The sequence below is a fragment of the Euprymna scolopes genome, chromosome 28 (genome assembly GCF_053919585.1).
Source record: "Euprymna scolopes isolate OS-2025 chromosome 28, ASM5391958v1, whole genome shotgun sequence".
Classification (NCBI taxonomy): Eukaryota; Metazoa; Mollusca; class Cephalopoda; order Sepiida; family Sepiolidae; genus Euprymna; species Euprymna scolopes.
The window spans coordinates 47,641,761-47,657,839 of record NC_136509.1 but is presented as its reverse complement, the minus strand read 5'-3'; the positions used below and the strand labels follow the sequence as shown (position 1 = coordinate 47,657,839).

General features: G+C 33.2%; 1 protein-coding gene across 1 annotated transcript in view; it reads right to left on the bottom strand.

Moving 5' to 3' along the window:
* The window catches only part of LOC145249596 (inter-alpha-trypsin inhibitor heavy chain H3-like), a 269,537-nt gene extending 253,964 nt beyond the window's left edge, over positions 1-15,573 (bottom strand). The window contains exon 1 of the mRNA XM_080111304.1: positions 15,330-15,573. Coding sequence (XP_079967430.1) covers positions 15,330-15,398 — 69 coding nt within the window. The 5' untranslated portion in view covers positions 15,399-15,573. The remainder of the gene's footprint in view (positions 1-15,329) is intronic.
* Positions 15,574-16,079: the final 506 nt, after the last annotated feature.

Here is a 16,079-nt window from a genome sequence, read left to right as displayed (position 1 = left end):
TTTTCGGCAAAAGGTTATACAGGTGCAAGAAAGTCGCACCAAAGTAAGGCCAATTCAGTGAAACGACAGTGGACGAATAAAACGACTTTAGGATGTGGCTACAGTGACAATGTTGTCCCATAAGGTGTTTCATGTGGTCACAAATGATTACATAATAGCAACCGAAAAGGATGTTGGGGTTAATTGACGATTTGAACCCGAGAAGTATCAACCCATCGAATTCCTGTGTGTGCATCTTCTTACTAAAACCAACCATCTATAACTGTTAACAACAAGAAAGATATAGTGTTATATTGTCTTATAACTCTGTGTCTTCATTCTTATAAACGCAGAAGAAATGCAACAACGTAACACATTTAATACAAGATTTCCAGCTACGGTATAACTGGAAATGTTTTCTCGATCATTAAATCATTTCTCTCTGATAGGCTCATAAAAGTAGTGGTGAATGGGCAGAAATCAGAGGCCCACATTATTAATGCTGGAGTTCCTCAGGGGTCCATATTGGGCCCAACTCTCTTCCTGATCTACATCAATGATCTCCCAAAACACATACTAAAATATTTCTTTGACATCTATGCTGATGACATGACCATCTATGGCAACACATCAAAGGCCGTAAATGATGATGTTCTCTCTGATTCTCTCTCCTCTGATCTTGAGCGCGTGGTACAGTGGGGGAAGAGGTGGCTGGTTACCTTCATTGCATCTAAGACCAAGCTCCTATCTCTACATCATAAACGCTCTAGTCCCCATATGGCATCAATTGAAATGGGTGGCTCTCGTCTAAGGGAGGCTCCATGTTTTGTATAAGCTTCTGGGTTTGACCTTTACTCCTGATCTTAAATGGAACACATACATTAAGTCTGTGGCCAAGGTCGCTGGGAAAATGGTGGGATCTTTCAACCGCTCCAGAAGATATCTCACTAATGATGCAATTCTCTATCAAGTACGTCCAAAGATGGTCTACTGCTGCCACATATGGGCAGGAGCTGCTAAAAACAGCCTATCCTGCCTTGACAGAGTACAAAATAGACTTCATGGCTTAGTGGGGAATGGCCCTTTTCTCTTCCCTGCAACTTCTTTCCCACAGAAGAGACGTAACGAGCCTGTATTTGTTTTATCCTTATTTCCATGGCAAGTGCTCGTCTGAGCTCCATTCTCTGGTCCCCCTCGCCAATCTTTTTCAAAAAACACCCGACTAGCTGAAACCACCGTCAATAATTTTCCCCACTCCTTATCTGTGCCTAAATCAAAACGTAGATTCCATGAACAAAGCTTCTTTCTTAGAACTGCACGCCTGTGGAACTCTGTTTCGCTTGCCTGTTTCCCTCCCGACTTTAACCTGGATGTCTTCAAGTCCAACACAAACAAATGCCTGATGAACCGGCCCCTAAGTAATGACACTTTATCAATTCTCCAATACTATTGTTACACTATCCCGTTGATTACTGTACACACAATAACCCTTAATCCCCGAGTGGTCATTGGGCCTTGATAAGTGGTGAACTCCATGTAAAAAAAAAAAAAAGATCAAGATTAGCTGGAATCGTTAATGGACCAATTTCTTAACTTACAAATTCTAATTCATAGAAAAAATATTATGGAAGCCGTTCCAGACAAGTTATGAAGTCAATTGAAGCAAGAGGTTTACAGAGATCAAAAGATGTCTGTTGAAAGACTAAATCTATTCTAGAAAAGATTCTTTTATCTAGGATGAAAACTTTCAGCAAGAAAAGTGATCCACAAGAAGTTCTATGAAAGAAACTGCTGGAATAAAACGTATTATAATGTTGTTCCTGAACAGCGAATTTATGAAGACCACTATACTAAGACAAAAATAGCTGGAACAAAGGAAGCAGGGTATAAATTAGACAATTCCGCTTAATTTACATGTATGATAATATGTATTGTATAATTTAGAAAATCCACTGAGTACAATGTTCTTATGTCCTTTCAGACTCAAAAGCAAACATTAATTTATTAAGCAGAAAACTTTTTTTCAGAGGAAATATTTTTAAAACATTTTAGAAGACTCATGAGAAAAATAATTATCTGATTGGCTAATATTCACTAATACAAATTATACAAGGTGACCCAAAAAATATACTAATATTACTGGTACTAGTATTATTTAATATTTACTAACACTAATTATACAAGGTGACCAAAACTATATACTAATATTACTAGCACTAATATTATTTAATATTTATTAACACAAATTATACAAGGTGACCCCAAAAATATATACTAATATTACTAGCACTAATATTATCTAATATTTAATAACACAAATTATACAAGGTGACCCCAAAAATATATACTTATATTACTAGCACTAATATTATCTAATATTTAATAACACAAATTATACAAGGTGACCCCAAAAATTGATACGTATGGGATCATTAAAAACTCAACACTCATTTCTGAAATGCAATCGTATTTAGTAAAAATAAACTTCATTCTATGCCATACTTGTCTAATCGCAAATGTGCAAGATTTTTTGCTTTTTCATCGTTCAGTGATATGCTACAAAAAAAGGGGATTAGAAAGTGAACGTTGGGTTTTACTTTCGACAGACTCATAACTCTCCCTATTGTTTTCTTTTAGTTCTCAAAGTCTACGAAAGATGTTTCTAACAAATGATTGCTGGTTTCTGGATTAAAATCTATCAATCTAAGACTCATCGTTAGGTAGTATTTTTAGCTCCTTACATCACATAGCTTCATGTTTTGTCTCGAGAGATTTCCATAAAAGATGCTCCTCTGCGTTGCAAGCAGACTAGAATACGATGTGTAAAATAGTCAATAATTCTGATACACTCCTTTTTTTGCCTAACACTTCTGAACAACGGCCAAATAGTATTCAGTGTGACTAACAGTTCATATTTCTCTTCAAACCAGTAAGAACAAAATTTTGTTTTGATATTGTAATGCATGCAGTGCAATGAAATCTGCATAAAATCTTCTAAGATAGTTTGCACTTCACATACTGTAAATGATTCGTTGGAATGGCTTCGGGGACACTTTAATGATCGTTTCATCAGTAGGAAGTGCAATCCTGAATTGGTTTTACTCATTTGGAACATGATTAAAGAGTGAGAAACTGACTACTATGCGACATTCATTATTGAAACTTGGTAGCCGAACCGTGAATCTAAATTATTCAGAGTTTTCCAAGTAAAGAATAGTTCTATTAATTCAGCAGATTGTACTTCCTTTTCCGTGTGAACCGGAAAAACTATGGGTGAAAAATCTCAAATAAATTGAGTATATTTTATACAGCGATTCTGATACCTGACTGTTTCGTTCTTATCACCTCTGGCTATAAATATAATCGTCTAAATCTCTGTGAGTTTAGCCTAATATTATGCCAAAAATATTGCAACAAGGAGTTATTAAGAATTTTGTACGTCGTATGAATATGTGAGTATAATAGATAAAGATTGCTGGATATTTATGAATGAATCTTAATGGATGAATCAAGCACAAACTGTAGTTCATTTGTGCGAAGTTCGTTTGTGTGGAGTTTTTTTGTGCGAAGTTCGTTTGTGTGAAGTTTATTTGTGCGAAGTTCGTTTGTGTGAAGTTTATTTGTGCGAAGTTCGTTTATGTGAAGTTCATTTGTGCGAAGTTCGTTTGTGCGAAGTTCGTGTGTGCAAAGTTCGTTTGTGCGAAATTCGTTTGTGCGAAGTTTGTTTGTGCGAAGTTTATTTGTATGAAGTTTATTTGTGCAAAGTTTATTTGTGTGAAGGTTTTTGTGCAAAGTATATTTGTGTGAAGTTTTTTGTGCGAAGTTTATTTGTGCAAAGTTTATTTGTGCGAAGTTCATTTGTGCGAAGTTCATTTGTGTGAAGTTTATTTGTGTAAAGTTATTTGTGCAAAGTTTATTTCTGTGAAGTTATTTGTGCGAAGTTCATTTGTGTGAAGTTTATTTGTGCGAAGTTTGTTTGTGCGAAGTTTGTTTATGCGAAGTTCGTTTATGTGAAGTTCGTTTATGCGAAGTTCGTTTGTTTATGTGAAGTTTGTGTGAAGTTAATTTGTGCGAAGTTCATTTGTGCGAAGTATGGTTGTATTGCAGAAATGATTTTCAATCGATTATCGATTTTATATGCGGCATTTTATGGAGTCACTTTATGTTAGACGTATTATAGCATCTATCAGAATCAGCCCAAGACAATCACTGGCGTAACTGCCAATTTCACGATAAACGATCATCAATCACAAATAGGAAGATAGTCATCGTTATTGGCAACCTGAAATAATTATTAAATATAGTATGAACTTTTCCGGCAATCAAAGTTTTTTTTTTCTTATTTTCTTTTTAAATATGGGTATGATTGATAAAGCAGATATTTGTTAATGTGCCTGCACTTGGCGATACTCTTTTGTCTAGCCTCAAGCGGCACGTGTTAATGTTGGTGAGTAATCGTTTTATATTTCTCTTTCGGGCAGCGTTTTTTATAAGGATTTCGCTTTCGTATACGCACTGACTAAAAAGTAATAGGTTTATCCTTAATTTATTTTTAATTTGAAGGCACACTCAAGACAAGGCATATTACCACTGAATCGTAAGGGATTACTGTGGTAGGAGTTAAATTTATAAAATTAACCTGGGTGTGTAGTTGATTAGCAAGATATTGGTTCACATTTCATTTAAATTTCTGTATGTAGGCACGGTGGGAAAACAGGGGTCAGGAAAGAAATTCTAAGGAAGAAGATATCAGTGCAGAAAATCTTCCGTTTGTCTAGTCGGGTGAGTTGAGTTATTTTCGTTTAGGGGGTGCTAGAACAACTTCATCCTAGTATATTCCAAGGAAGTAGTTATAAAACAAGCACATGGGTGGGACTCCGCGGTAATTTGACATGAGTGGAACTTGACACAGAGGTTAGATTTTTTTTTTTACATCTTGCCCAAGAGGAGAGACTAGTGGTTGGTGCACCAGCCCGGACATGGTAACAATACGCCATGCAAGAGCGAATGGTGGCATTATAGAGATATAAGTTACTGGCAGGTGTGAGAAGTTTTCTAGTACAGTCAGGAGAGCCTACCTTCTTTGCAACAGCCTTGGAAACATATTCTATGTACTTATTTTATTGTGCTTAAAAAAAATTAATCTTTTAAAAGCAGGCTGAAATATCCGCAGAAACCAGCTCGAGTGGCGAGGGGGGGCCCATTTTTAGTTTTTGTATGATCAGACAAAAACACGATCTATGAAAGACAAAATGAAGATTTTTTTGATAATCTGTTCATTTTAATTAAGTGAATTTTTTAAGCAATAAAAGTTTCGGATTATTCGGATTATGTTGAGTGTTAATTTCACAACGTTTCCGTCGATGTAATCTCCACCTGCTTCAGATAAATCTTATCCAACTCGGAAATGTTTCTGTCGAACTCGAGAATCTGCAGGGAATTCCAAAGAGAACTTTTTATTTAACCCATGCGAGTCGCATGTTCTCGTTCTATCAGCCATAATTGGGTATAAATTCTAAGTAACTCGCAATTGTATTCTAAGTACTTAGGGATTCTGTGCAGTTATGGTTGACGGAACGATAGAATGTTTCTAGATGAATTTCATGCAGATTCTCGAGTTCGACAGAAAGGTTCTCGAGTCCGACAAAATACTCCTAAAGAAAGTCGGAGGTAACATTGACCGAACTGTCGTGAAATAACACTCAAGATGAGAACAGTAGTTCAAACAATCTAAATAATACGAATTATCAATCTTCATCTCAAAAATTCAGAAATAAACAGGAGTTTCTGTAAGTTATTTCTATGGAAAATACTCGACTGAGGTCCAATTTTTGGTTCCTCTTTGTAAGACATTCACAGCAAGTCATACTAATTTAAGAAATTTATTTATAATTTTGGAGTTTTAATGAATTTGGGGCATTATCAAAATGTTATGCTACTTTGGGGTTACGTAGTCGGTGAATATCCGGGCATGTGTACTAGTGAAGCAATCAAAAATCGAGAAATGTTTTAAAATGGAGACAGTATCGCGTCACATTTATGACGTCAAAACCATTTAATTAATCATATTTGATATATATCTGGGGTCATACGCCAGTAAGATTATGTTAACTAGTATATATTTTAGCGATAGTCACATTAGTACATATCAGGATAACCTGGTGACAAATGGAAATAGACCTAGCTGCAGGTAGCGTGGTTGAAGTGGAGGTTAAAGTTAGTTCTCCAGAAAAAACGTACTAGAAATGCAAGGAAACGTCGTTACGTGTTCGAAGAACAGAAAGTTACTAGTTAGTCACTCATTGGAAGCAGTACATACGAGATGCGCCTGACAATGTAAAAAAGAATCTAAGCGAAGGTCATCTCGATGTCTGCCCATCTGTGTCTCTCAGTTGCCGTATTTAAAACTAAGTTAAGAAAACTAAGTAGATAAACAAGTAATTAGTTACGTGGTCTCTCCTCCCTAAACAAACCTTTTCTCTTTAAATAAAACGCTTGAAACCTCAGCATATCTCTATTGTGTTTCCGTACACGAGTAGTTTTATTCGTCTTAAGTTAACCTCCGCGAGGGGTTAACAGCCAGTCATGAATAACGAAAGAAGTGACTATGAATGAAAGACCAGCAAGTATAAAAAAATCCCTGCTCAACATAAGTATAAAATCGCGCACATATGAAAACAGTTGTGCAACAGCTACGCGTGTACGTAAATGACCATGTGTTAAATATTGACGGAGCAACGCTGAAAAGTGTGCTGGTCGACGATTACTATTATGATCGTTATTAATAATTGTAAAAATATAATGTCATGAAGAGTTTATTGAAACGAAATAGATATTTACATGTAAAATTATTCATGTTAAAATGTTTTAATATAAAGGAATGTTAGTTTTCATAAGTAGCAAAACAAAGATATTAACTCGATGTTAATCTGATAGATGGAAATTAAGCTAATTATAATATAAACAAAAATACGTGAAAAAAAACAGCAAGAATCTTTAGGCTGTACCTAACTATGACGTAATGGAAAAGATAGAATTTGAAGTATAGAGTTTTAGTTGCGAGGGAGATGAGTTCGATTCGCAAGGCATTGGTGAACGAACGATGTTTATTGATGGGACGCACATGGAAATCGGAAACGGACGATTTAACAAAATATAGTCTGATACAAAGCGTGCCAACTCTGAAAAGGAACCCAGCAAGGAATAAATGATTATATCAAAATATAATTCACGCCTAAGCGTTTTCACTTTCGAAGTAAAGTACTTTTAATTTCAGGAAGTATGAAAGGAAAATTTGAGGTATATGTTTTTGCTGGTGTTCCAACCGACAACGATGCCCGTCTCTTGTTTACACCCTGTCTATAAACTGTAAAAATTTATGTATACACACGCATCAACACACAATAGAGAATACACTAGATGAATCATATCAGAACGTTTAACATTCATAAGTTTAAAAAGACTCATTATATACAACACACATATATACAACACACACATATATATACAACACACATATATACAACACACATATATACAACACACATGTGTGTACGCTTGTTATACTCTCCCGGCTACCCAGTACATGTGCGAACACTTGTTCAGCGTTTAAAATGTCACATATCGATTTTGAGAAAAACGTGGTTTTTCACATCGACACGTGTATCGGTTTTTAGAGGTGGCTGATAATTGTGATTAAAACACAATGAGAAAAAAGATAAATGAAGGCTGTGTTCTAAAATTCAGAATGATCAGTTAAGTAGTTTCGGAGTGAGACTACTTGGACAGACACAAAAAGAGTTTCTAACGTAAACTATCTTCAACTCCTGTCCCATCGCTACAATGGTTCATCCCTATATTTGTTTTACAAGAACTTCCACTGAATTTCTATAATGAACTTGCTGCCCTTGTATACGTTTACATAAATATCCTTGCTCCCTGTTTTCCCGACTTTGCCGACTGTACCAACATGCAGAAATTTAAATGTTGTTTGGTTGTTTGGTCGGTTGGTTGTTTTTGTTTTATGGCACATCGACCCTTTTCGGGTTATTTAATGCCGAATCCAAAGAGTTTGAAGAAAAAAATTTTTAATAGAATATATTTGTTGTTTTCAAATCAGTTTCTATTTAACCCATAGTTGGAACCCTAACAGGTACTACCACTCCGGGTCAGAGTGGACCTGGGAGCAATGGTAATTAAAGGGTGACTCCACATTCCCCAAAGCCCACAAGCTGGGGCCTCACCACTGGATATAGTTTAAGGTCATATCCAGGACCCCCATTGAGGGACTTTTACCCTCTGCATGGGGGGGGGAGCAGTCGGCGTATTCTAATGCCCCACCGGCAGGGCCTGAAATTTAAATGTAATGTGAACTAATATTGTCCTGCACAACTCTCCACGTAGGATGTCCTTTATAAGTTTAGCCCAGAGGAGAATGCAAAACCCTGAAAATGTTGTGTCTGATTAAAAAGTGAGATATCATACAGCATAAGTGTAAGGCGCCATATTTGTAAGTACTAACCAGAGTGGGGAATTGGGCAGCAAAATATTTTTCATTGTACCAAATATGGTTGAACTGCAAAAAGGTTGTTATTGTTATCAATGTTTTTTATGGCTGGATCCTTATTTCTTAGTTGCAATATTTTTTTGTTTGGGGTGAATAAAAGATGTATTTTAATCATAATACATAAACATATACATGTATCTAACGATAGAAGTTTCAGTAAATATATAAATACGTCTGATTAAAAAAATATCCATCAAAATCACAGAATTTCCCGATCTTAATAACATTTTCAGTATTTTTAATTGATAAATTAATGTTAATATAAAATATTTATTGATTTTATTGACTTCCGGCTCCCTGACAAGAACACACCTCAACCGCGTAATTGCACATTTTTTTCTTCTTCTTAAAGATAAATTTTACTTCGAAAATTCAAACAACATAAAATCATCGATAACACCCTGTCTCATTATGGATTTTTTTATGGCGGTTCGTTTAAATTACGTTTCTTCCCTTCATTTCAAGGTCGAGATACATCTTATTATACCCATAGTCGAAACTTAGTGACCGCCCTTACAAAGAGACGTCACACTGAAGATGCGGTTGACAAAATATTAAAAGATATTTTCATTAGAAAATGATCATCAAAAATCTTAAATATAAATATAAAATAAAATCGATATCTTCAGAGTTTTAAATACTTACTGTCTTTAACAAAAATGTCTGTATAATAAAACTGATATATAATAATGATAATAATATTGTACTAGCGGAACCTGTGGAATTCCAAAGGGGACTCATTCCTATGTAATATATTGATGTTGATATTCTGTAGATGCACGTAAAATACGCTTAAATATGATATTTTAATTCTTGCAGATTTTGTATATATTATATTAGAGGTAATGTTCTATCGATTTTTATATATTATAAAGTTGCGATTTCAAAAATAATATATAAAAAATATATCCATATGACTTGGGTGCATCAGCTTGAATCGAAACCGAAATAAAAACTTCTGAAAAAATGTATATATATATATATATATATATATATATATATATATATATATATATATATATATATAACTTGAGTTCCTTCAGGCATAATCGAAACCGGAACCAAAACTCATGAAGAATGCTCGACAAAATTATTTATAAAAAAAAATAGATTACTGGAGTGCCATCAGTTATAATCGAAACCAAAACTTATGAAGAATTCTTGATAAAAGTATTTATAAAAAAAAAATAGATGACTTAAGTTCCATCAGCTATAATTGTAACCGAAAGCAAGAATTATTGGTAAAATTATTTATGACAAGAAATGGGAGTACATAACAATTAAACGACCCGGATGTAAGCGTGAAATACAAAATAACACACACTATCGTATTAATATATAGATAATAGTTATAATGCTTATATATAATAATGATGATGATGATGATGAAGATGATATAGGAGTAAAATAACGTATTTTGCTAATAGGCCTGATGACAAGGGTTCAATTCTTTGTTAGTTCATACAAAACTGTTTTTAATAATATTACTTGATACTTTCCTTGCCAAACATTTATGGTGTGAGGATCAAGGATAAGTGGATCAATACTTGGAAATGAATAGCGCCTCCTCGCTTACATTACGGTGTAGTAATTAATGAAAATGTAATCTCCAGTTCACTGTCGACTATAGTAGACTTTGCGTTTTTTTTTTGTTTGTTTGTTTGTTTGTTTGTTTGTTTTTTTGTTTTTTGTTTTGTTTTGTTTTTTTTAGTTTTTATTATTATTATTTTTATTTGGATTGCCCGGACTATTATTATCATCTTGAACGTTATTCGCACAGCGTCTCGTTCGATCCAACCTCCGGCCATATTCAAGTGTATCGTGTCGAACTCGGTGTAACGTTGTACACACGTTGTACACACGTTGTGGCCTCAGTCGCAAAGAGGACAAAAGAACAAGAAATCATTCCGACTTGCTCTTTGGTATGTACAACGACATTTATTTCTTCGTCGTTGCAGTCGTGGTCACCCACGTGATGTAGAGCGTTCCCCACGATTCTTCCGAGATTTAGATCGTTATCTCGTCTCTGTCGATATCTTTGTCTTTATTTTTTGTTATAGTCCGCCCTCCTCCTTGTCGGTGACGTCACTTCTCATGCATTTGCATACGCGCATCAGCGCTATGTTACATAGGAAATCTGCACGGAATTTTGAATGGGCCGTGCAGATTTGTGAATTCGACAGAAATATTCCCGAGTTCAAGATACACTTGAAGAAGGTCGGGGTGATATCGACCGAAATGTTGCAGTAGTTCGAATAACCTAAACAATAAGGATTATCAATCCTCATCTACAAAATCTAGAAACATTATTATTTTTGGTTGTGTAAAAAAATGTCTTAGCAGATATTTCACTGTTCATAAATGTTTGAATTAAATCAAATGCGAATACATAAAGGTGTTGCTTGTGACTCAACGGGTCACGATTACGCAAAGAAATATATGTTTAGCAACGTGATGTTGATCGATCAAGTAATGCTCAAATTGTTATTATCAAACTGTCACCCATCTAAATATAGACCAAACTCGGTTATTACTTAGCAATTACCCAATCTATCTTTCATCTATACTCCTATAGATTTCTTTTTGGGGGGGGGGGGTGCATTGATATTCATATTAAACCCCTTTTCTCTATTTATTTAAAAAGAAAATACAACTTTGTTATATATTGGTCGTGGAATTACATTCAACTACAAAAGATCTAGCTAATTTGCATATTCTTTTAAACATTCATTTTAATTAATTCCCTATTAGTGTTTTCGGTTTTCTTAAGGGATGATCATCTTTAGTTAACTATTACGTGTAATCATATTTATGCAGATATTCAACATGATTTATACTTGTGTAATATTTGCGTAAAAAGGTTATAGTAAACACAAACCTCTTTGTATACATATTTAAGTATCCGAATATATATATATATATATATATTTCTTTTAAAAAATTGCCTACCAAACTCCTCTGTTAGTTTTTGGTCTACAGACATGGACCTTAATATGTAAGGCGTTCAAACCCATGCGAAACTTTATATTTGGGTTTTAGCTGGGGAAAATCAGTGTAAAATACGTACGAAATCAGTATTAATCAAAATATCATATTTAAACATATTTTACGATCGGGCAGTTACTATTTGCTAGTTATTATCTAAATATTAACCAGACTCGATTATTACAAAACTATCACTCAACTAAGTACTGACCAGGTTCAGTGATAATCAGCCACTGGTCTAACTGCTAACGAAATTGTGTCATCACCCAACAACCATCCGTCTGAATACTAATCAGATTCGGTAATTATCAAAGAGTGGCCCATCTAAATATTGACTAGACTCGGTTAAACTATCACTTCCATAAATACTGAACAAAATTCGGTAATTACGAAACAATCACCGGTTTAATTACTGACAACTCGGTTATTATAAAACGGTTATCTGACTGAATGCGGTTATCTGACTAATACTGACCAGGCCTGGTTTTATAAAACAGTTACACATCTTAATAACAATAGCCGATTATATCTAAACGGACACAATCTAAGTACTGGTCAAAATTGGTTATTTCTAAACAGTTAACCATCTAAATAATGACAAGACTCGGTTATATCAGAACGGACAACAAAACTCGGTTTTATACAAACAGTTAGCCATCTAAATGATTATCAGACATGGTTATATTCAAACGGACAATAGAATCTCGATTATTTCCGAATAGTTAGTCACGTAAATAATGACCCGGCTCGATTATTACGTATAAGCGTCTATCAAATAACGGCATCGTTTTTGTTTATTTATTTATTTATTTATTTATTTATTAACTTTGTGCGCATATACATGAAGGTGTTGTACCAAACTCTTTATAAAATCATGTTTATTAAATTCCAAGATTATACAAGCGTAACGTTCTCCGGGAACCAACGCCTTGTAGCCTCAGTCGCAAAGTAAACAAAGAATAGAAAAGAACTTTAAATCTCTTTTTCTTTGTAGCAAGTAGATTGATTTCCTCGTTGTTACGGCACGTGATCCTCCTCTCGAACGTCATTTTCGTCTCTAACGTGATCGTTCTTTTTATAGTCTTTTTTTTTCATGCCAGTGACGTCATTTCGCATCTATCCGCGTTATGTCACACTAGTTTGCGCCAAAAACAAGGTAATGATCATATCTTTCATTAAAAGACAAATGAAAAGATATGCAAAAAATGAATTAAAATTATCAATAGAAAAAATAAAGTTTTGTCTAATCGAACATATTTGAAAATGAATTTATCTTTAAATTAACTATTGAACTTTTTATCGGTTGGAGTAATATCGTTTATGTTAATTGGGGTTTTTTATTGCTTTTTACTACGATGTTACGCTATCTTTTTCTTTTCTTTTTTTTGCCTTAAAAAATATCACCATAACAAGAAAATCTTTTTTGATACATTTGTAGATTAACACCGTCTGCTAAATTACCCACACCCACTCCCAAAAATAAGATTCTATTTTCATTAGACGTGCTTACATCCTAAAAAGATTGTAAGAAAGAAAAAAAAACAATAAAAAATACAATAAAAAAAACAATTATTTAAGAATTGAAAATGGAGATCGGTTTCATAAATGAATTTTACATAAAATGATCCTCCACATACACGCCATTTTAGCTTTTCAGAGTAGTCAAGTAAAGTTTTTTTTACAGCGAATGCTAAGTCTGGGAGGTTTCGGTTAGGTTTAGAGATAGGTTAGAAGACAATGGCGAAATATAATTTATTGGGATATTTAAAATAGTAATTCATTCGGGAGAAAATGTTTTAAAACTAAATTATTGATAAAAAAAATAATTTATTAGGTTATTTTAAATAATAATTTATTGGAAAGAAAAATGTTTTGGAAAAATAAATCATTTGGGAAATTAATTTATTGGGATATTTTAAATAGTAATTCATTGAGAGAAAAATGTTTGAAAAATAAATTATCGGGGAGAAATAATTTATTGGGATGTTTTAAAGAAGAAAAAAAATGTTTTGAAAAATATATTTTAAAGAAGAAAAAAGAAAAAAGAAAATAGATTTTAAAGAAGAAAAATAGATTTTAAAGAAAAATAAAGAAAAATAGATTTTAAAAATAAAGAAAACTAAAGAATAAATAATAATAAAGAAAGAAAGAATAAATAATAATTAATAATAATAATAATAATAATAATAATAATAATAATAATAATAATAATAATAATAAATAAAGGATAAATAATAATAAAGAAAGAAAAATAAAGAATAAATAGATTTTAAAAATAAAGAATAAATAGATTTTAAAGAAAATCAAGAAAAATATATTTTAAAGAAATATAAAGAAGAAAAATAGATTTTAAAGAAGAAAAAATGTTTGGAAAAATAGATTATTGCGAAAATAATTTATTTAGATATTTTAAATAATAATTCATTGGGGATAAAAAAAAATGTTTTTAAAAAATAAATTATTGGAAGGTGCAGTTACATCATTGCAAATCGTATCAAAAGTGTTCTGTTTTGTTTTTTGTTTTTTGTAATCCTGTCGCAACAGGATCATAAAATATCGGGTACAAAATTGACTTAAATTTATGACTGGAGATAATATACAACGGAGAATAACTGAAACGAAATTGCAAAGACAGTTCAATCGATCAAATTAAATTTGCCAAAAGTGCATTATTGTTAACAGGCGAGAAATTATAAGTAAACTAATTATACAACAAATAAATTTTACTAAACGATATCAAATTTGATTTTCTATCGATTTGTACAGTTTTAAACTTTTGAAATTGTTTGTAAGTTTTGTTATTCCAAAATTATTTTTTGTTACTTTCATTTAGCCAATTTCATAAATCAAATATGGAGATCCATTTCTTAGGTAATGACTAATTTCATGTATAGAAGATAACATTCTCTACAGCTTGCCCTGATATAACTGAAAACATCCCCAGACCTGGGGTTAATGGTGTGGTAACCCTCTTTTTTTTAACTATTTTTCATGTTGAAATTTTCTGACCATTATAAACAAAGATCGACCGCCATTTTTGAATTGAGGAAATCGGTTAAGTAAATACAAGGAAACAAATTTTGTAATAACACACCTTAGTTTCAAAAGTTTTAAACTATGCAGGGCGATAGAAAATTGAATTTTCTTTTCATTAGTGATTTGTATAATTTGGATTATTCAGAGTACTGTTTTTATCTTGAGTGTTATTTTCACAGCGTTTCAGTCAATGTAACCTCCGACCTTCTTCAGGTATCTCTTGTCGAATTCGAGAATCTTTTTGGCGAACTTGGAAATCTGCTCGAAATTTCGAACGAAATCAGTTAATCCACATGGGTAACATGTTCTCGTTCCGTCCGCCATGATCGGATAAAAGTCTTAAGTAATTCGCAACAATATTTTGAGTATCGCTTGCACTGAGGATTGAACTTTCAACCTCCAGAAGAATGTTATTTACAACTGAATTTGACCTAGTGCTTTGTCCATTACGCCTTACGATTAGTTGTATGTTTTTATTTTCGATTTCTCGGCTGTTAACTATACTGCACTTTTGTGCTAAATTATGAATAACAACGCGTGGAGATGACAAACGAAATAGAAAGAAAGAAGAGTCACGAACGAAGCAATGTAAAGAGAAGTACATACACGTAGGCAAAAACCACTTTGCAAACATTAAACTTCTTAAGAGGTTTTCTGACTACAAAAAATCATAAATTAAAACTATTAAGACAGAGAGGGAAAAAGAGAGATAAACAGAGAGAGAGAGAGAGAGAGAGAGAGAGAGAGAGAAATGTGTACTTACTTGTGAAGCAGACGACGCGTCGTCTAACCAGATAAGGGTTAAGGTAAAGAAATAGAGTATGGACGTCATGGTGCAACTCCGACTGGTTGAGCCTTGTCAAATATAATTCTTTCTACAGAAAGCAAGGGCTGCTCTTATTAGCCACACCTAACATAGGCAGGCATATATCAATTGCCTGTATCCGACGGGAGGAGGAACTAGAGAGATTTGAGTGTTTCCTCATTCAAGAGTGATGCTGCTTTTTAGCTCGAACTTCTTGTAGGCTCGTTTTATATCACAACGCGGAAGGTCGTAGCGACACTAAATCCGCTGAAAAAAACTCCGTCCGCCGAAGCAAATATCCTCAAAAAAATTGCGCAAAGTTAATTCAGGGGAGATAATACAATTTAGAAACGATTTTTTTTTTTTTGTATTACTATTATTATTTATTTATATATATACAGTTATCCATGTATTGTTGTTTAAACTACTTGTTATATTGTTTTGTTTTTTTTTAATAAAATCTAATTACTTATTTTGAATTTATTAGAATTTTTTTCACTGGTTGGAGAATCTCATTTTAATTTTGTTTGTCTCCCCCCCCCCCTAAATTTCTCCTCTCTTCGCTCTCTTTCTCCTTCTCTCTCTCTCTCTCACACACACACACTCTCTTTCTCTTTCTCTCTCTCTCTCTCTCTCTCTCTCTCTCTCTATATATATATATATATATATATATATATATATATATATATATATATATATATATATCTT